Raw genomic sequence first — 22838 nt, 5'->3', positions numbered from 1 at the left:
AACTCGCACTTATGCATGTGTAGGGAGGCTAGTATCTTAATAGATCATATTGCAATATACTATATCCTCAATCAAGAAATTCTTACATAAGGCAACCGTATCAAGTGTTTAATACGGCTGTCCAATCAAAACTCAAAAATTAGGTGAGACTTAGCTTCTAAAATTTCAAAACTACCTTTCATTTAGGGGAGTGAAATTTACACTCCACAAATTGTAAACCACACTCCCACTTTCTATATTTTATATTTTTATAATTTTCTTTACATGTCTTTCCCATTCTACCCTTATGAAACTTACTCTCTCTTTCTCCCCTCACGAGAACTTTCTCTATGCTTTCGAACGAGTTTATGAAGTCCCAAGTCGAAGGAGCCACCGCCGAGAGTTCTCCGCCAGAGAACCATCTCTGCCAAAGCTCCGCTGACCACAGCCAGCGGCTAATCCTCCGCCGGCCAAAAGCTCCCCTTAACCACCGACAAATAGCTCTGCTGGCCAAAGGGCTCCGCTCCGCCAAACTTTGGAGCTCCGCCGCTGGCTAAAAACACCGCCAGCCAGGCCTCACCGCCAACCACAACCAGCGGCAAAACCTCCGCTAGGCACCTCCAGCAAGCCTCCGCTGGACTCCAAGCCTCCGCTGAACTTCAACTGTTGAGCAACAAATCTTCACTAGGCATCAGAAGCTCCGCTGATGCCCAAGCTCTGCCGGTCACCACCGCTTGCCCAAGCTTCTTCCGCTAGACACCTCCCCTAGCAAGGCTCCGCCGGCCACCATGTCGCTAGGAGCAACTGCTAGCCAAGGCTCCGCTCCGCCGGCCACATCTTCCGCCAACCAAGGCTCCGCTCCGCCGGCCACATCTTCCGCCAACCAAGGCTCCGCTCCGCCGGCCACTTCTGCCGCCAACCAAGGTTTCCTCCGCCGGCGAGGGCCAACGCTGGCTAAATGCTCCGCTCCGCCAGCCTCACTACCGCTGAGCTATCACTGCTAAGCCCTACCGCCAGGTGGCAGCTCCGCTGAACAAGCACCGTTGATATGGTTACTCTGCTGGCCGGATCGCCGCTGATCCATCTCCGCTGGCCAAGTACTGCTGATCTCAGGACATCCAACATCATCTCCCATCTTCAGCCCACATCACCGGTCACTTCCAGACCGCGCAGCCACAAGGACACCGCTGATAATGCTGGGCTATGGCCACCAAACACCAGCCTCCAATCACTGCTCCATCATCACCGCCGAACTCTCTCTCCGCCAGTCACCCCCGAACTCGGCAGAATCTGCAGAGGTCTGAGTTTGGAGAGGCTCGTTGAAACCTTTGAATACAAATGAAGGCAGACGACGAGCTGTTACTCTTGAGGATGCATGACCTTCTACTCTCTGCACCCAATCACCCACTACTTTCAGTCCCGGCTTTTGACTAATCTGGGAGTTGAATCAATCGATGCCGCTAAATCAGTTGTGGATTGGGATATTGGTTTCTGTGGCGGTCAGAGTCAGACGACTACAAGGAAGACAACTAAGTCTTCTGCCCAACACTTATGACTCATGTCCTTATTTAACTATAAACTCCACTTCTCTCCACTTCAGCACATACCATAATAACATGCTATTTGATACTCATAATCTTGAGCCATGACTTATACTACATGATATGCATACATGTTATTCATGGCGGTGCTCTACAAATACATGATACACAGTTGCTAGGCATACTTGGCCTTTTCATTGAATGCATGCTCTGCTGCACTCTATCTCAGCGCCACATATGAGCACTCATCATGCACTGGTCTGCCAAGCTTCTTTTATTATCTTAATTTATCTACATAATAAGATATATATGAGGCTCCAGACACCACGTGTCCAATGCCTTTGGGCATGCTTTCTTTGCTGCTTGCATATAATCATGTCATGTTTTTCACTTATAAACATGATACACGGCATGGTTAATTCATATCACTTCATAAATGCTTCTCTTTCCTTTTTTTTATATGGCCAGTCTCTACTTCACGGAGCATGATCTGTTGACACACAAACATGCAGTTAATTGAGCTCATACTTACATATATATATCTTGTGGGCAGTAACATATTTCACACATGTATATAGGCGGCTACATGCATATGTCAAAATGATTATCTCACCTAGTGCATTTCCGTAAAAATTATACCGCCATGGATCTTTTCCATCGGTGCACGTAATGGGTTTTGTTCCCCACAAATTCGACATACAAAATAGCTATATATGCATGTTGATTGTCATCAAACACAACATTCGCTTATACATTTTGCTCACAATTTTATCAAAGTACACATGCAAATTATTGGTGTCGATTTTACAAATCCACATACTAATCACCTATTTTGTCTCAAGGAAATCCAATTATTTCTATCGAGCATTCAACCTCAACTACGAGTTGACATACATTATCGGAGCAACTCATCCGCCAAAGCAATGGAGCGTCATGCTTGGACAACTCCAACATGATTTGGGTACTTGCAATAATTCCAACTCCAACTTGCTCCAAATCGGCACAAGATAAGTCACTATATCTTATCTCTTCCGCTCTTACAATTAGAGCTAATGCCATGCCAATCACATGCTTTTACTACTTCTAAGCATGCTTATAGAATATCACACTTGATATGCTTGTACATGCTTCCGTAAACTTTTGAGCATGCCTACAACATTTCGTAGATTTGGCAACACTTTCTAGACCTCACATGCTAGATATGCCATGCTTCATATACCGATCTCAAACGATCTCTAAGCATGCCTACAAAAATGCAAAAATGATACATTACAAGTACATGCTATATGCCATACTCCTATTTTAATTGCAACTCAATTAAATAAACATGTGACACTCAAACAAAATATTATTACTTGCTCTATGTGTTTATCATTTTTCATACAGATACAAACTTTACGAGTCTATGTTCTACGACCAACCGCCAAACGGTAAGGCAACGCCTCATAATGACAACGACCGCTACGCGGCATTGCAGTCAAGCTTTTCTCCTTCGAGAAAATAGCAAGGGACTAGTTAACACAGCCCACGGCAGCCATTGATCCGGCAGTTAACCCCGACGCTTGGGTATCTAAGATTGGGCTCGCTACCCAACACCCTCTGCTCCGTGCAACTCCCCCTCAACAAACAATTTACCGACCATCCGGAGGTCCGTCATGGCTGGGGAGTGGGGGACTCCCTGGCGGGCCTAGCAGGGGCCCACCCGAAAGGGCAAAAGCGTTCGCTCCGACCAATTCTAGATGGACGACGCACTCGCACTAATTATGCTTGATATACGGCACAAAGCTACGCTTTGGTATCAACCCGCAAGAACACCCTCCTTGACTGGGGACATCGGGGACTTGTACATACAGCCCAACATAATTAGCAACGGTCAAGCTCATGCCTCAGGGCATCACCATCGAGCTACCCGTTAATGCCTCATGGCAACACCGAGCTCCGCGCTCATGCCTCAGCGGCACCGCCAGGCTTTCGCGCTCGTGCTTTCGCGCTCATGCCTCAGCGGCACCGCCAGGCTTTCGCGCTCGTGCCTTCCCGGCACCGCCGACCTACAGCTCACGCCTTCGCGGCACCCTTGAGCTTCCGCTCACGAGCTTACCGCTCACGCCTTCACGGCACCCTTGAGCTTCCGCTCACGAGCTTCCTGCTCATGCCTTCCCGGCAGCCTTGAGCTTCCGCTCACGCCTTCGGGGCACCCTTGAGCTTCCCGCTCATGCCTTCCCGGCACCCACGAGCTTCCGCTCATGCCTTCCCGACAACCCACGAGCTTCCGCTCATGCCTTCTCGGCAACCCTTGAGCTTTCCGCTCATGCCTTCCCGGCAACCCTTGAGCTTCCCGCTCACGCTTTCCCGCTCACGAGCTTTCCGCTCATGCCTTCCAGGCAATCCTCGAGCTTTACGCTCATGTCTACTAGACACACTACACGTTAATGGAACATTGAATTCTTCTACCATTTGTCACTTACGACAAATTGAATTCTTTTCGCGTTCCATTAATACGAGCGACAACCAAACAAACACAAGCGTTCACGTATTCATCATTCACGAATTACAAACGCTTACCTTCGCACCACTCATGCAACTTACATTTATCATATGCAATCCATACGCTCACAGGACCATACACATTCTCGAGTTTGTACGTCATAATCAATCGTACTCGGCACCATTCGCGTGTATGCATCAACATGTATCACGCACCCCATACGTTTATATATGCCAAACGCATATCAATGCAGCTCACATTTGTTGCCCAATGCAACGAGCATTCTACGTATGCCTGTTTTTTGTCTTTGTTGTGCAGGTTAACGAGTCCCTTCTTGCTTACGGAGTTCGGGGACTTGTAGGGGCTCCGTACCGCCCGGTTACTTATGCTTGGTGACATCATGTGTATAACTCCCCAACCAAGAAGCTCCTCTTACTTGGGGACTTCGGGGACTTGTAGATACCTCTACTAGTGAGACTAGTTTGCTATCTCACCAAGCATAAGTAACACCCTCTTTGGGACACCCACAAGCCATGGTGAGGCCCAACCGCTACTTGCATCTTGTAGCCCTATGTTCAAGCTATGCTACGGTATCAGGAAGTCGCAAATCCGTCGCCGGGAAGCCACCTTTCCGGCCTTGCCAAGTTGCCTTCACAAACATGCTTTCTAGACTAGAATAGTGATTTTAGTCATCCCACATCTAAGAAAATGTAAAGGAGAAGCATTCCTTCACCTATAAAAGGAATGCCTCCTCCCACTTAAACACATCCCATTACACCTCATGTAATCCCCTTTGGGCCGCAAGGCCCGAACACACTAGTTAAGCTTTCAAGTGGACGTAGTTTCCCGCTAAGGCGGGAAACGAACCACTATACTTTGGTTGTGTCGTTCTCTCTCTCTCTCTCTCTCTCATTCTTTATGCTAACTAGAGACCCCTCGGTCACAAACGTTAACAATCATCAAAACCAATCAATCACACGCATACCAGAAATAAAATGAGAATTACATACTTCGGAGCAACAATTTCCGGCAATTCCAGCTTACCTTACGAACTTGCAGGTGCGAAATCACCGTCTGAGCTCCAACAATTGACCGATCAGAGAGGAGGTAAAAACACAAACGTGGAAATCGCAGTTATTGCGGAAGAGATTGTTTGGACTCAAAATAAGCATTTTGGCCTGACAAGGCGTGTCTTGGAGAAATTGAGCCAATGTCAGTGGCTCAAGCTATATATTGTCGACAAGTTCGAAATATATATTTAGAGGCTAAATAAAGCCTACTATGGAAGCATGGAAGCATGGAAACATGAAAAGTCAACTTTAGCACATTTTCCTACTTCGGCTAGGAGAAACCAAGCTAAACAGAAGGAGCGGACGCCTGACCAAATGAACTTGAAATGAGCTGAAACTCTGCAGATCCATTCTAGACAGCCCAAGGATCATTTCTTATGAAGAGTTCCAGAGATATTTTTGAGTGGAAGGCCTTCAAACAATCAGTCCAATTTTCTACAGAAGCAAAACTGGAAAACTGGACCTGTAAGAGGTCCAGCAGCATTTCCAGCCCAACCGCATGGAATAAAGCTCTGAAAATTTGTCAGGATGATCTACACTCATAGTGGAACATTTTTTATGAAGAAGTCGAAGGCTCATTCTGAAGTCTTGTTGGAGAAATAATTGAAGGAATAAAGGGGCAGAAACTGACCTAAAACCAGCTCAATATTCACATGTTCATGTTTCCTACCCACATGAAGAAAGCTAGATGCTTTTCTTCTTTTCCTTGGATATATTTTTCAAGACAATCTCTTTAATAGATCATCATCACTTCCATGTTTCTACACCTTCATGCTTTGCTTTCATTTCATCATTTCTCTATCTTTTCCATATTTTACAAATCACTTTCATACTCCACTTTCATTATTTTTCTTCCACTCATCATTTCACTCTTCTTTTTCTTCCCTATATAAACACCTTCTCCTCTCATTCTAAAACACACATTCACATTCAACAACAACATCTCTAAGATGATCTAAGTTCTCTCTAGAGCAAACCTCTCTAAGAGCAACTCCTCTCCCTCTCTTTCTCTTTCTCTTACCGGTGATCACACTCCTAGTCCTAGTCTTCTCAGAAGCCGACTTTCAGTGCCACCAAACCCTCTGTCAACGTGCTTCGGTCCTAGTCTCCTCGGGAGCCGACGGTAGTGCCGCGACCACAACGGTTACAGAACCAGCCAAGCAAGGGTAACGCCCTAGCAACCCAGCCAAGCTAAAGTCACGCTTTAGCAAGATCTCAACATTTCCCGGTGATGTCGCTCTGCTCGATCTACAATATTGAGTATCGATTGTGTTAACAAGAAGAAACTTCAGCAAAGTCCTCACCACGAGGCACAAAGAATCCCACGACGAGGTTGGTGCTCTCCTCGTCTACAATCGCTTGAAAAGAAGTCAGGTCAAGGGACATCCCCGACGACCGCACCCGAACGGTGCTGGCACGCCCGCGCAGAAAAGAGATTGTTGACCAGCTGCAGCAAAATTGGAGCCAAACATTTTGGCACGCCCAGTGGGACTACATCAGAAGTTTTTTCTCTTGAAGCACATTCAACCACCGGGCTTCAAAACAAACATTTTGGCACACCCGGTGGGACAAGGTTAGAATTTTTTTTCTTTTCTTGAAGACATTCAACCACCGGGCTTCAAAACAAACATTTTGGCACGCCCAGTGGGACTACACCAGAGTCTTTTTGTGTTCACCATCATTGGGATGCCAGAGGAAAATCTTTACCAAAAGAAATTCCTGAAGTCATGGCAACGATAGAAGGCTATGTGCCCATTCCCATTCCGGAGAATGCGAGCATAGAGGAGCGACTTGCTATCTTTCAGCAGAACACTGCTTCGTATTATGCGAATTTGAAAAAGGTCTTGGCGGCGCAGCAGAAGAGGATGGATGAACTTTTCCAATCAGCCCAACAAGATTCGTGGCAGACTTGGGAGCAGCTGGCCGACGTGACCCAACCAGCCCAAGAAAACCACCAGCAGTCGATGAATGTCGTTGCGACCCAGCACAAACAGACCTCATCGGAGTTCGCGACCTTGCGCAAAGAAGGTTCCAGCTTGGCTACTCAAGTCAGTTCGCATCAAGACAAATTGGAACATCAAGAAGCTGCTCGCGAAGAGGTCATTTCTGAGACTAACTTGCCTATAGGTGGCAATCAATCTAAGGGTCTCACTGGTGAGTCACAGCCTTACACAGAGGCTGTGCATGGAGAAGGTCATCTTAATTATCAATTAAGTTGTGGTCTACAGAAGCCAATCTGTGGCTTTATTAATCAATTCAACTTGAAGTTCTTCATATATTCTTCAAGGCCAAGCGGTGGCTTTGATATATGTGGAGGGCACATCTACAACCCACGTTGCATGAATGGCCAGAACAATTATTCTAGTGGCCAAGTTGTCCTTCGCAACTGTAAATTTGAGTATCATCAATACAAGTTAACTCTTGTTTACAATTATCCAGTAAGTGAAGCTCTTGATGTGGAGAATTCAGACCAGCAAGTGGTCGTCTATAATGGCCAATCTGTGGCTAATCCTGAAGACACCATGTTCTATGACATGGTAGTTAGCGACAAAGCCGATCTTGGAACATCTTCATCTTCAAAAGTGCAATTGAAGATCATGTTTCGCCAACCAACAAAGATACTTGGGGGGCAAGATTACTCCTCCTACGAGCCAAATTTTTCCCAAGTTTTCGATGAGAAGTATCTTTGTTCTTTTCCTACAAGCTCTCACAGGAGGGATTTTTACCCTACAAATTTTGATACATCGGAGCGTGGAATGAAGCATAGATGGCCTCCCCCATGGTCTTCTAGAGGTTAGCCAAACGTGTCGCTGCTAGCTCCTTGCTTTTTTGTTAATTTCCTATCAGTTTTCAGTTGTTTTTTACCTTTATTTTCATTGTTTTTTTTTTAAAAAAAAAAATTGAATTTGGTAAGGGGTTGTGAATCATAACGGAATAGGTGAAGTCTCTTTTGTTAATATTGGCCTAAACTCCTTATTGGTGCCTAGTTCAGGTCCCTTAAGGTTAAGGGCGGCTTTTATTAACACTTGTTGAACTGTCTTCACACTTATGACCTTTCTCATCTTAGTAAGTATAGCCTATGTGAAATGGTGTCTAGAAAGGGGACAACGTTCATGACAGGTTCTTGAATCCAGAAGTGCGTGCAAATGAGCCTAAACCACTATGTGGGAGTAGCTCATGCCAAAATGGATTCTGCCTCTCTTGTTCGCCCTCCCCCACCTGGCCATTTCAGTAAGGTTGCCCAAAGGATTTGAAAGAAAATTTGTGTCTAGGCGACTATACTTGGGCCGCATGTCTAAACCTTGATTCACATTGTCTTATTGAATTCAACTACTTATATAAAAAAAATTAGTGCAATCCATAATTACTAAGGAGTCAAAACACTGAGGGATTAATTTATTAGCCAGTCTATTCGCATAAGACATGGGGGACAATTCTAGTGTTCCTATACTTGCAAAGCCCATTCATGAAGGCCTGTTTTTGAGGCCCATAATCATTTCTTCACTATGCCTAGCAACACTAGGGGGGCAACACTATACAACACTAAGCCCATTTAGCCTAAAGTTAAAATAAAAAAAAATATAAATAAAAAAAAATAGGAAAATAGGCAAATTTCGTTAACTTTGTTTTAGGTTTTATATTCATATTTCAGTTTTTGTTTATCTTTTTTCTTTATTTCGTTGGTTGTTTGTTTATTATTAGAATCAAAATGAATTTTGGGAAAATATCTTCTTCATCATAGGGCGCATCCAATGGGATGTGAGGTCTAGTTTGGATACAAGAAGTGCTGACAAAGGGTCTCGTCCCCTGTCAATCAATCGTTCCTCTCTTCACCTGGTCATGTTCCAAAGGAGTTACCGAAAGGAGAAGAGAAATATCCCTAAGTCCAAAACGTTTTTTCTTGTATGTTGCGTGTTGTTCTTGTTTTTATTTTGAGTCTTAGGATGCCATTTCAACTGTCTATGATGGGTTTATATCTCCAGAATTATGGCTAAAATATAAAAAATAAAAATAAAAAAGTCATAAATACAACTCTTAGGGGGCAATTCTAAGTGTTCCTACACTCGCAAAGCTACTAAGCCGAGTCAGCGGCTCCGGAAACTTTTTCCAGCTTTGCCCTCGCAGGAAAGGTTGAGCTCAAGGGAAATGTAAGAGCCACCACCGTGACCGCCACCTCCATCGGAAGTAGTCTTCATGTTACCAAAGATGTCCTCACCATGCATGGGGAACAGAGGAAGGGTTTCAATCTCCATGTTCATAGATCCATAACCACCATAGTTCCCCATCTGCCCGTTAAAAGCAATCACACCAGCTGAAGAAGCAGAAGCAGATGCAGAAGATTCGAAGTTAATATACTGATTCTCAGGTTTCCAATTGGTACCATTGTCATCACCAACAAGCCCTGATCTTTGCATGGGCACATGAACATCCGAAGTGGATCTCTTCTTCCGCTTCTCCCGAGCCCTTTGGTTCACGAACCAAAAATAGACGTTCTTGAACTCGATCTTGCCGTACCATTTCAGCTGGAGACAGATCCTCTGAATCTGCTCTATAGTTGGGGACCTAACTCCCTTATTGTAGAAAAGCTCCTTGAGGATTCTTATCTGATCTGTAGTGGGATTCCACCTGTTCCGCCTACAAAGCATGTTAGCACTACTCCCGGCTGCTTTGTTGCTTCCTCCATCCTCGGTTGGTTGCTGGGTTTGTGGTTCCATTGGTGAAGGGTTGAGAGAATGCGAGAATTGAAGAATGGTGATGACAAGTAATTAAGAAAGATTGCTGTTAGAATTATTGGGAAGGACTGAAGATCTGTGAGAGAAGGACTGAAATTGACAGAGAGATGTTCGTAAAAAAGGAAGGGTATTGTTGAGGATCTGAAACTCAGAGGAAGGTTTTTTTTGGCGTGAACGTTCCCATCCCCATAATGCACCTATTTATAGGAACAGGGCATGCAAATCTCCACCCTTGGACGGACAGTCTCGGAAAAGCATTTCGACCTGCTGGATGGTTAAAGAGTCAAACCGATGTCAGTAAAGCGTGATTAAAGTTGCCCTAAATCTCGGAAAAGAATGGATTATTGGCATGAGGGAACCGAACGGTTTTCGAGGAGGTAACTGTTCTTTTCACGAGATTATTTTTCACGACTGTTGTTTTTCAACGAGTGATTAATGCCTTAAATCTCGGAAAAGAAGGAGTTATTGGCGCTAAGAGTTTTGAGTTGGGAGCCAGCAAGTGGATCCAAAAGATACATATTTTCTCAAAACCCTCGCCGCGAGTCTCTTTTTGACGCGGAGCATATTTTAAAAGTTCATATTATTTTCAATATACAACTATAGGGGCCTATATTTGGGGCCTTGCGAGACACAATTATTGGCTTCTCACGAATATTTGGATATCAGGATAAGAAAATATTATTGTATTCATAAAGTGGCTTTGCGGCCAAAAGCAGTACATTCATTACAAAGCCAAAAGTGGCTAGAATACAAAACAGGAATCTTCGGATTATCTTCTGAATCTTTTCTCAAGTGGAAGCAGCTATGGAATCCAACGCCGGGTTGAGCCGCGCCATTATCTCCTGGAGGGGCAGAGAGTGAAGGAACCGAATATCAGCTTGAGTCTCTGCACCCCCTCTAGCCTTGGTAACCACCATTAGCTGGACGTGAAGTACAGGAACAGCCATTCTGTAGCTTGAACCCATTCTTTCAAAGAGTCCATCCCTTCTCATCCCTCCAAGATTCTATCAAGAAGAGAAAGGGGGAGAAGGAGGTGAGAACCAAAGCCCCTTCCATCTGGAGGGCACAACACAGGCCGGGTCCAGAAAGAAGGAAACAGAGGAGGAAAGACGAACCTCAATTTGGCTTCCCTCCCTTCCCCGATTTGCTCCAAGTGGGGGATCCTAATAAAGATGATCTCGCATGATCGTGGATCTCACACTCGGAGTCCCCTCGTGTTTCTAAACCAATCTGAAGCCTGGCATTGTTGTTGCAAGATTTCAGAAAGGCGAAACAAGGGGTTGCCTAAGATTACGCCATAAGGCCTAACCCAGGCTTAAGATTACGCCATAAAGCCTAAAATTTAGAGGCTAAAGGTCATTTCATGAGGGGAAGATTTGTGAAGAAGGAGAAAAAGAAGCAAGGATTGAAAGGCCATTTCTTGAATGTTTCAGAAAATTTGTTGTGAGTATTCCTTGCCCAAAATACAACTATTTAAAGGGACTTCAGGAAAATCCCCACCCTTGGATGGATGGTTAAAGAGTCAAACCGATGTCAGTAAATCGAGATTAGTGATTCCAAATCTCGGGAAAAAAGGGACTAATTGTTCTATTCACGAGATTATTTTTCACGACCGTACAATTTCAACGAGTGATTAATGCCTTAAATCTCGGAAAAGAAAGGATTAATAGCATGTGTGGAGACCGAACGGTTTTCGAGGGGGCCTACAGAGATTGGCCCGCAAAGCTCAATTTCAAGCAAAGTTCCTCCACGCGGAGTTTCGCCGCAATAGCACTTGCTTCGGCCTGAGTGGCCCGTTCTCTGAGATGGGCCAGGTTGCGGCCCATTTCTTCAGAAGCAACCAGAGGTTCATTGAGTTGGGCTTCTTCTGTAGCAATCGCGTTTTCAACAAAGGCTAAACCGGTATGGAGGTCCTCGATCCGAAGTTTGAAGTCGGACCTTTGGATTTGTAGTTCCCGCAGGCGGTTGGTTCGCTCATTTAAAATACCGCGAGAGATGTCCATTTCTCGAGAGAGGCTATTCAAAGCCTCTCGAGTGTCGTGAGCCTGGGCGTTCGCGGCCGGTTGACGTTGGCGGGCCTCACCAAGTTCATTCAGCAGATCGTCAATGGCACTAAATTGCTGCAGGGTCAATGCCTTCTCCTGGCAAAGATACCTTAGGGCTTCCAAGACTCGCGAGAGGATGTCAGTCTCCAATACCTGAGGACCCAGATGTTCGCGAAGCACCATCTTAGCCTCATCCACAGCAGAAAGAGGAGTTACCTCCAACACCCTCATCAATCTCTCGAATCTGGTAGGAGGAGGAGGCGGCGGAGGCGCTACAGGATCACGAACCACCAATGCAAAAGGGTGGACAGCTTCCTCAGTTTCTTCATCTTCAATAGGTTGGTCTGTCCCTTCAGCCGCGGGAGAATCTGGAAACTCAACTCGCGGCTCACCATGGGCAAGTGGAGCAGATTCAAGCACAGGGCCCTCGGCTTCGACGGTTGTCTCATTTATTCGCGAGACTTGGGGGGCACCACCACCGTCAGTATCATTTTCCATCTCTTGGGCGACTGTCCGGCCGATAGGACCCTCAGCGTTTGTAGCCACCTCCTCGGTACAAACAGAATCCTGGTTAGATTCAGAAATGTCAGAGAGCGGGGTTGGATCTAAAGGGAAATGGAAAGTATTGGCCAAACAGTGGCTTACCTCTCAAGCTGTCGGGTCAATATCTGGTACGTGGTCACCAAGAGGAAGAGGCCCCGCCTCATTCACCTCTTGAACCTCTAGTGCCGCGAGAATCTCTGTCGTCATCATTTCCTCATAAGCGGCAGAAGTCTCAGAGTGGCTTTCCACGCTTTCATCTTCCGAGGAGTCGTCATCGGAGATCGTTATTAGAATGGCAGGACCTTGCAGATGCTCTGGAGATGTGGGAGACGGAAGAGGCGCCACGGGGTTAGTTGATGCTTGAACTAGCGAGAGAGTTGGTTCTTCTGCAGTGGCTGAGGGTCCAGCCTCGCTCAGGAGAGAGGGATTAGTGGTCCTTTGACGGACCTGTCAAAAGATACATAGTGAAGATCCTGCCCAGATTCTAAAATTTAAATAGGATAAGACGGGGTCGGAGTTTACCAATCGCATTTCCAGAGGTTCGTCATCTTCAAAACTCTCTTTGACGAATTGAGCTCGATCGCGTTTGCAAGCAAAGACAGCAGTGGCCTGTACGAGAAAAGAGTCATAACTCAAAAAGGGGGGAAGCACCAAATATACAAGTTTGGGATCATTCTTAACTAAATTACCTCAGCGAGATCTTCATCATGCAAAGACTCTCCCTCAGAAGTCTCCTCTGCTATTGCCTTTTGTTTCCCGGCCTGAACAGAGGCTATCCTGCTCCGGGTAGTTTGCTGCAAAACACACTCAGGAATAAGAGCGGGAAAATCAACACAAGGAAAAGGAATGGTGAAGAAAGACAAAAACTTACTGTTGCCCTAGGCTCGTGGATTTGTATCTCTGGACGCGATGAGCGAGAAGGTAGAATAGGTCGCGGGGGTTATGCTGCAGGGTTGGAGAAGCGCTTAAGAATCTTACGGTCCTCCGGACCAGGACTACTCATGCCACGAAAGATCAGGACGAAGAGTTCGTCATGTGGCAGGTCCCAACAGTTCACGGACACTTCTTTCCACCAATCAGCATAATCATCGTCGACATCGTTGAGGGGGTACAACGCTCTGACCCAAGGGGGAATCACTATCAAAGTAAACTGACTCTGAAAGGGGGCAGACCCAGGTGGGGCTAATCTCCGCCAATAGGTGTAGTAATTGGCAGAATCAACCAGAGGCCAGGGTACCAACTAGGCCAACCCAAATTGGCGAGCGAAGTGGTTAGGGGCATAGAGCTCATAACTTACACGGTCGGTGGCAAGACAAATATCCAAGCAGGAGATGGCGCGACGAAAGGCCAGGAGGGCTCTTTCGCTATGATCCCGTCCACTGGGCAGAAAGCCATCGTCAAGGGGAGGAGGGAAACTCCTAGAAAGGACTATTTTTGGGTCCGGCATCTCTCCCAGCAAGTACAAGTAAATAAAACACTCGGAGTATGGAGGAGCTCGATACCTTACGTTGCGGCAAAGCCAGTTCCCCAAAAGGGAATCAACTGGAGATTCCTTTGGAATATCACCGCGACGGAAGAGAGGGAAATAAATCTGCAGCCAAAAGGCAAGGATCCAGAAGGGACCACTAATTTCGGTATCGAAGGGGCGCATTACGGCTCTATAAAGGGAGCGATATAACGCACCTAATACAGGTTGCCCAAGGCCAACGCAAATACCATTGTAGAGAGCAGTGGCCAGAGAATTCCAGGGCCCAGTAGGTTTGTTGGAAGAAGTGCAAAAGATAAATTTGCAAAGCCAGAATTCCAGGAATGCGATACCTCCTGTATGGTCACGCTGGGTGCAGTAATAGTCGCGCCAGAATGGGTAGGATCTGCTGTGATGCCCTCGACCAGCCATATCCATTCTCAATGCCATCAAACTGACCATGCACATAGGGGTCAAAGTCAATGGGCAACCCCGTGATGGTAAGAACATCCAGCAGAGTTATGCTCATCTGCCCAAACTGGAAGTCGAATGTATTGCTGGAGGTGTTCCAGAAGCAAAGAGCGGCGGCTAGCGGTGCAGGGCTAGTATTATGGGGAAGACAGAAGCATAGATCGATGGTTTGGGTGATACCCACCGCATCCCATCGGGCCAAATCACTCGCTCGGACCTCCTGATACCAAACCTTTTCCTCGGGAGCGACGGTAGGCCAGAAGCCCACTTTCCTCCTTGGTCCCCAACTGCTAAAATCACCAGGCACCTGCCGAAGAGCCGCTATGGGACGGCGGATGGGAAGCGCATAATAGGCCATAGCATCATCTGGCAAACGATCGCGAGGTGTGGGACCCAGACTCGCTTGACTATCGCCGCCACCAAAGCCCATCAGTCGACTTTTCTCCTCTCCGGTCTGACTTCTACATCGAACACTCATGTTAGTCCGCCAGGTGAATGCGGCTTTCTCAGTGATTTCATCTGCCTGATCGATAACGAATGGTTTCTTGGATACCATTTCTGGGTTGTGAGGAACACTTCTCCATTACACCTTGATTTATAGCTCAGATATTACTGGAGATTAATTTATTAGCTGGGCCAGTGAGTGGCCCTAGTTGATAATTAATGAGTCATTATTCCATCTTGAGAATCGCATCTAAGGAGACAGCGGAGATACTTCTCCATTACACTTCGATTTATAGCTCAGATATTACTGGAGATTAATTTATTAGCTGGGCCAGTGAGTGGCCCTAGTTGATAATTAATGAGTCATTATTCCATCTTGAGAATCGCATCTAAGGCGACAGCGGAGATACTTCTCCATTACACTTCGATTTATAGCTCAGATATTACTGGAGATTAATTTATTAGCTGGGCCAGTGAGTGGCCCTAGTTGATAATTAATGAGTCATTATTCCATCTTGAGAATCGCATCTAAGGCGACAGCGGAGATACTTCTCCATTACACTTTGATTTATAGCTCAGATCTTTCTGGAGATTAATTTATTAGCTGGGCCAGTGAGTGGCCCTAGTTAAAAATTAATGAGTCATTATTCCATCTTGAGAATCGCATCTAAGGCGACAGTGAAGATATTCCACCTTTTCCTACCACCGCGCGGCCAGCATAGTGGCCTGATGTTTTTTAAATAAAACATGATTAAAACCGATGCGGTTTTAGATGCTAAAGTTGCAGCTCTTATGGTGGTTTCACTTGGTCACACGTCATGATGTCGATAACCATGATCCAATCATCCTCTTCGGCATAAGACTCGCGAAGGATTAAATGACAGCAAACAGTTTGTTATTCTGGATCTTATTTCGCCAAGTACTATAGGCCTTGATCTAGCCAAGAAAGCGGCTTCAACACCTGCATTTGAGAAAATCAACAGAGAGCCAGCGAACAAGGCAGATATATGTTGCTATACACATGGCGAAGCTACCACCAAGGAAGAGAATGATCCTCATTCGCGATCAAAAGCAGTCTCCTTCGCATGGGGGGCACACTAAAGTTCTGATCTCCTACAACCTGCCCAAGTTTGGCCAGATCCATGGGGGGCAATAAAGTTGGCAAAGGAAGCGTCAGTTCATGACAAAGGCAATCCAGATTGTGGCATTCAAGCTTTATGGCCTATTTAGAGGCCTATATGGAATCAGTCAAGTATTATCAGTCAAGCCAATACAAGTGGCTTTGGAGCAAAAATATTATAAGAGTAGTGTTCATTCAAGACCTCTTCAGTCAAGACGAAGACCTTTGACTTCGAGGTCTGGGGGGCAATGTTTGGACTCAAAATAAGCATTTTGGCCTGACAAGGCGTGTCTTGGAGAAATTGAGCCAATGTCAGTGGCTCAAGCTATATATTGTCGACAAGTTCGAAATATATATTTAGAGGCTAAATAAAGCCTACTATGGAAGCATGGAAGCATGGAAACATGAAAAGTCAACTTTAGCACATTTTCCTACTTCGGCTAGGAGAAACCAAGCTAAACAGAAGGAGCGGACGCCTGACCAAATGAACTTGAAATGAGCTGAAACTCTGCAGATCCATTCTAGACAGCCCAAGGATCATTTCTTATGAAGAGTTCCAGAGATATTTTTGAGTGGAAGGCCTTCAAACAATCAGTCCAATTTTCTACAGAAGCAAAACTGGAAAACTGGACCTGTAAGAGGTCCAGCAGCATTTCCAGCCCAACCGCATGGAATAAAGCTCTGAAAATTTGTCAGGATGATCTACACTCATAGTGGAACATTTTTTATGAAGAAGTCGAAGGCTCATTCTGAAGTCTTGTTGGAGAAATAATTGAAGGAATAAAGGGGCAGAAACTGACCTAAAACCAGCTCAATATTCACATGTTCATGTTTCCTACCCACATGAAGAAAGCTAGATGCTTTTCTTCTTTTCCTTGGATATATTTTTCAAGACAATCTCTTTAATAGATCATCATCACTTCCATGTTTCTACACCTTCATGCTTTGCTTTCATTTCATCATTTTCTATCTTTTCCATATTTTACAAATCACTTTCATACTCCACTTTCATTATTTTTCTTCCACTCATCATTTCACTCTTCTTTTTCTTCCCTATATAAACACATTCTCCTCTCATTCTAAAACACACATTCACATTCAACAACAACATCTCTAAGATGATCTAAGTTCTCTCTAGAGTAAACCTCTCTAAGAGCAACTCCTCTCCCTCTCTTTCTCTTTCTCTTACCGGTGATCACACTCCTAGTCCTAGTCTTCTCAGAAGCCGACTTTCAGTGCCACCAAACCCTCTGTCAACGTGCTTCGGTCCTAGTCTCCTCGGGAGCCGACGGTAGTGCCGCGACCACAACGGTTACAGAACCAGCCAAGCAAGGGTAACGCCCTAGCAACCCAGCCAAGCTAAAGTCACGCTTTAGCAAGATCTCAACATTTCCCGGTGATGTCGCTCTGCTCGATCTACAATATTGAGTATCGATTGTGTTAACAAGAAGAAACTTCAGCAAAGTCCTCACCACGAGGCACAAAGAATCCCACGACGAGGTTGGTGCTCTCCTCGTCTACAATCGCTTGAAAAGAAGTCAGGTCAAGGGACATCCCCGACGACCGCACCCGAACAGTGCTGGCACGCCCGCGCAGAAAAGAGACTGTTGACCAGCTGCAGCAAAATTGGAGCCAAACAGAGATAAACAACAACAACCACTAAAGAGAGAGAGAGAGATGGAGGAGATGGGGAAACTCAAGAGAGGAGGAGGAGGAATTTAAATCAAAACCAAGAGGAGGAGGAAGAAGAAGAGATATATATATAAAAAAAATGGAATAAATTACGACATAAGGCAAGGGGATTGGATTGGAGAAAGGATCATGTAGGTATCTGTGCCGTGCAAGATCCTCTTAAGCCTTTCTTTGATGCCCCTTTCTGGGTTTGGGCATGTGGGGGGAGAGAGAGAGAGAGGGAGAGAAGGAGAGAGTCAGAGGAGATCAGGAGAATTTTTTTTTTTTTTTTTTAACCAAAAAAATGAGCCAAGTGTGAGAGTACTAAATTACCCTTTGACAAATGCATAATGGCATTAGAGTTAACGGCGTCATTGACGTCGTGTCTACATAGTGGGTTGGGCTTGAGAGTCCGTGTACCAAAATGATCGGTTTGGAACATTATGTATAAGAATTATTAATGGCCTTTACTTGGTGTACTGTTTGCGAAATTTTCCCTTTTATAAATTTCCAACAACACCCTTATCCATTATAGAAAATATCAGTCATTATCCTCTAAATAATATGTTCTTATCGGTAAGAACATTATTAGGCGCCAAGCCGCCAAGAACAGATGAAACTCGCGCTAAGAACAGAGGCCTGCTACTCTTGGGTTCCTCCATTGGCGGGAGAGAGTCAAGAGACGGCTACTTATCAGCTCTAACCATTATACACACACACACACACACATCTGTTCTCATCAAGAACGGATGCCTACCACTCTGTGGGGGGGGGGGGGAGAATAGGGTCAGGCGACGGGTATCATCAATCGTCTTTCTTTGCTTATTTCTTCCTATATGATTCTCATCTTTTTCGTTTTCTTCTATTGCTTCCCTTGATCTGTGTATATACTCATGGCATCAATTTTGTGAAAATATATACATGAGATAGATTTTGATTCTTTTTTTTTTTCCTTTTTCTTCTATTGTTTCCGTTGTTTATATGCCCATGAATTACAAGAAAACTAGTTGAAGACATGAATTTGCAAAATGGGCTTGTTGCTACTATGTGATGTTTATATTTGCTGTAATGTATGCCTTTTCTGCAGTCCATTTTTAAGATTTCATTCCATTACTTCTGCTGGGTTTGCTCATCTATCCTTCATAGTTGTGTTTAACTCTGAAAGAATAGAGTAGTGAGTGTGGGTTTTGATCGTTTCGAGCACTTGGAGCTACTTTGATTTGAGCTTTTCCCCTTCTTTTTTTTGTCAGTAAGGTCAATCACAAGTTCATGTTTTGTTGTTCCTGCTGTGGTTTGCTGCTCCTGCTGTGGTCTCAGGTAATGATATTTTCCTGAAATTCTGTAAACTAGATGGATTGTTGTTCTATTATCCACATGGCTATTGATCCAATTGGTTGTTTCTAAATTTTTATCCATAGTAATGATTTCGCTTCCAAAACTGATTAATGATTGACAACTAGTGCAAGACTTTGGTTTCTGCTATTGTAGTGTAGGATGTAGACAGGTCTGTTACATAGTGATCTATCTTTTTGGTTTTCTGTGTTTATTGAAGAATCTGTTGTGTGGATCAAATCTGTTTTCACCTCATCAAATAGAAAATTTCATATGCATATTTTTTCCTAATTTGTCTCTACACTGTCTATATAGTACTTTGATGTACTAGTTAACCAGTAGTTAAATTTTAGACTCTGAAACTATCAAAATTCTTGGCATGCTTTGTATAGCACTTTTGTTAATGAAATGTCATCAGGTTAATATGCACCTGGTCTTTCTTTTCTTTTTTTTTCTTTTTTTGGGTATTTCTATTTCAATTTTCACAAAATAAAGATAGAGATTGGTTTACCAAATTTTACATTGAAAACAGAGATGGGAAGGAAGAATACTAATGAAATTGGGGGAAGTGGATCACAAGTTAAAGTTGTATGGAATGATTATAATGTATCCAAATTTTGTTATCTGTGCATTGTTGGCCAAATATATAGCCACCCTCAAGTATAAGGGCTATGTTATAGTGTAGGGGATTATGAGTAGGGGATATCGTACCTAAGGGATTGGAAAACCCACTCTAGCTAGGGAAAACCTAAAGGGTGCTAGATGAATATGCAAATGTACAAGTCAAAAACAAGGGCTCATAAGTGAACCAAAGTTCATGGTGAATATATGCAAGATGGTGTAGTGGTTTGATTTTTGTCTTTGGAGATGGTGTAAACTCAAATTAACACACAATAAAAAAACTTGAAATGTAAACTAGGCTATGCTAAACTAGATGTGATAGATTGTATGGAAGTTAGAGCTTTACGTTGTTCACCATAGCCTCCCTTGCATGCATTGATGTTCAAACTATAAGTAATGCAATCCCAAATATCCAATTACCCTCTTAGCATCCGGATAAGACTATTAAGGCCTAAACTCCTTTTATTTTATCAATTTCCACCGGATAAGTGCGAAACTAACTACCCAAGAACAAGTTATATTACCAGATAAGTATCAATTCCTTGCTCCTAGATGCATAAAGATTTGAGTTTAGATAATCAAGCAAGCAAACCAATCCTAGATCTAGGTGATTTTAACTCACTACCCTCGTATACACACCTAGTGTGCTATCATGCTTTCAATGTCCAAAGCTAGCTATTCTCTAAACATTGTTCATGTAATGACAAATGCAAAGTATTCAAATTAGCTAGATTCAAATACAAACATTCACTTCTTGAATGAGCATGTGAAGATGATCATGGAAAATGCATCAAATAAGACTCAAACATCAATTCATTACAAGTTTGGCTAGGGCTTTCAACCCTAGCCCCAACAAATTAATTACTCACTCATAATCAAATACATAAGCTTCAACATGTTTATGAACATCAAACTAAAAAGTAGGGATAGAGAATGGACTAGTGATAATCAAGTTGAGGATGGTGTAGATGAACTCATGAAGGCATTGACATGATGAAAATGGTAATGGTGATGATGATTCCTCAAGTAATGCTAGACTCCTCTCCTTCTTCTTCAAAGGTTGATGATGGAATATGAGATGTAGAGATGATCAAGTGGTGAAATGGTGGAGTGGTGAAGCTTTTTGTCTATGAAATGGAATGGGTTGATGGAAAAGATGATGAAGGTTGATAACTAAGGAAAATGGTGAGACAAGGAGATGAAATGGATCAAGGAATGTGTTTAAGAGTGAGAGGAGAAGGTGTTTATATAGGGAAGAAAAAGAAGAGTGAAATGATGAATGGAAGAAAAATAATGAAAGTGGAGTATGGAAGTGGTTTGTAAAATATGTAAAAGATGGAGTAATGATGAAATGAAAGCAAAGCATGAAGGTGCAGAAATATGGAAGTGATGATGATCTATTAAAGAGATTGGAGTAGAAAAATATATCCAAGGAAAAAGAGAAAAGCATCTAGCTTTCTTCATGTGGGTAGGGAACATGAACATGATGAATGTTGAGCTGGTCTCCATCAAGACTTCAGAATGGGCCTCCGATTTCTTCATATCAAATGTTCCTCTATGAGTGTAGATCATCTTGGTCAAATTTCAGAGCTTAATTCCATGTGGTTGGGCCGGAAACGCAGCTGGACTCCTTACAGGTCCAGTTTTCCAGTTTTGCTTCTGCAGAAAATTGGACTGACTGTATGAAGGCTTTCCACTCAAAACTAGCTCTGGCACTCTTCATAACAAATGATTCTTAGGATGTCTAGAATGAAACTGGAAGGTTTCAACTCATTCGGAGTTTGTTTGGTCAGGCGGCTACCCCTCCTTTCTTGTCTAGCTCACTTTCTCTTAGCCGGAGTAGGAAAATGTCTAGCTCACTTTCTCTTCTCCATTATTTCCTTAGTCATTTCTGAACTTTGAGACTCCATTTAGCTCTTAAAGTATCATCACGAACACAATGTACCTATAAAACACCAAATAAGTTAAATCGATTCGGTTAAGGAATTAACTAAGCAAAATATGAGGAATTAACTATTAAAATATTACATTAAAATGCTCCTATCATGCATCAAGTTGGTGGATGCTAGACGTCGTCCTAATACTCATTTTGACAGAGAAGGATGGGAGAGTTTGGTAGTAAACTTCAGTAAAGAAACCGGCAATAACTATGATAAAACTCAATTGAAGAATAAGTGGAGATCTATTAAGAGAAAGATTTATCCGAGAAAAAATCTTAACAGTTACATCCAATCACAAACTACACGAAAGTTGCCCCTTTTTCATGGGGATTTACTCATCACAGAGATGCACAGAGGAACAAAGCGAACTTCATAAATCCCTTTTCCACTCAAGTGGGATTCACTTAAAATTGAATGGAAGTTGTGGAAAGAACTAGTTGGCAAGGAAACTGGTTTAGGGTGGAATCCTAGCAAGCGCACTGTTGATGCACCTGCCGAATGGTGGCATAATAAGATTCAGGTGTGTAACTTCATTACTAGATTACGTTGTCAATTAACTATAGTATCCTTATTTCATTTGATAACATTTCTCTCCAAAATTAGGTCAATCCCGAATATGCAAAACTGTGTAAAAAAGTTCTTAATCTTGAATTGGAGGAGAAGCTAGATAGAATGTTTTCAAACATTATAGCCACTGGTGAACATGCTTGGGCACCTTCTTGTGGGAACCTTCCATCTCCAAAAGCAGACATATGCAAGGATGATGTCATTCCACTTGAAGGCAGTGATGATTCGGTGGATTTTACTCCAATAGAAAGAAGTGGGGGTAAGGAAGGTGTTTCAAGGAGAGGGAAAAAAAGATTGACTAATGAAGCTGAATTACAAGCTAAAGCAGAAAAGAAACCTAAAGGACCCACATTGTTTTAGGCAAGCAGAAGGTGGGAGGTGCTACAAAGTTATCTCGACAAATAGATCGTTTTATTGATGTAGTTGAGAATAAGAGTGCTGGAACATAAAACAGTGTGAAAAGCGCAGAAAGCTATACTATTGCTGAAGCAATGAAAGCACTTGAGTCTGTCCCTTATTGCGAGCCTGGGAGCACTTTGTGGTTGTTTGCAACTCGACTCTTTTTGAATAAAGAAAAGAGAGAGATGTTTGCCACCATGAAAGGTGATGTAATTAAGCTTCAATGGCTTCAATATGAACATGCTGAAAAATAGGGGGGAAGCGTAGAACTGAGTTTTAAAATATTTGGTTTATGTTTTTTAGTTTAGTTTGTTTCTGTTAATTGGTCATTGTCGTATGAAAATTATTTGAATAAAGTACTTTATCTTTGCTTTTCAATCATATATTATTTCATTAGTTGTTTATTTGGTTG

The 22838-nt window shown here is 43.6% G+C and overlaps 1 protein-coding gene across 1 annotated transcript; it reads left to right on the top strand.

Moving 5' to 3' along the window:
- Positions 1-20519: 20519 nt before the first annotated feature.
- On the top strand, positions 20520-22387 carry LOC133744375 (uncharacterized). Its single transcript, XM_062172496.1, has 3 exons — positions 20520-20579; positions 21882-21980; positions 22064-22387. The coding sequence occupies exons 1-3, from the start codon at positions 20520-20522 to the stop codon at positions 22385-22387; spliced, it is 483 nt and encodes a 160-aa protein (XP_062028480.1).
- The last annotated feature ends 451 nt before the right edge of the window (positions 22388-22838 follow it).

This window comes from Rosa rugosa, chromosome 4 (assembly GCF_958449725.1).
Source record: "Rosa rugosa chromosome 4, drRosRugo1.1, whole genome shotgun sequence".
Lineage (NCBI taxonomy): Eukaryota > Viridiplantae > Streptophyta > Magnoliopsida > Rosales > Rosaceae > Rosa > Rosa rugosa.
The sequence above is the reverse complement of the archived record's forward strand: the minus strand, read 5'-3'. Positions and strand labels throughout refer to the sequence as shown.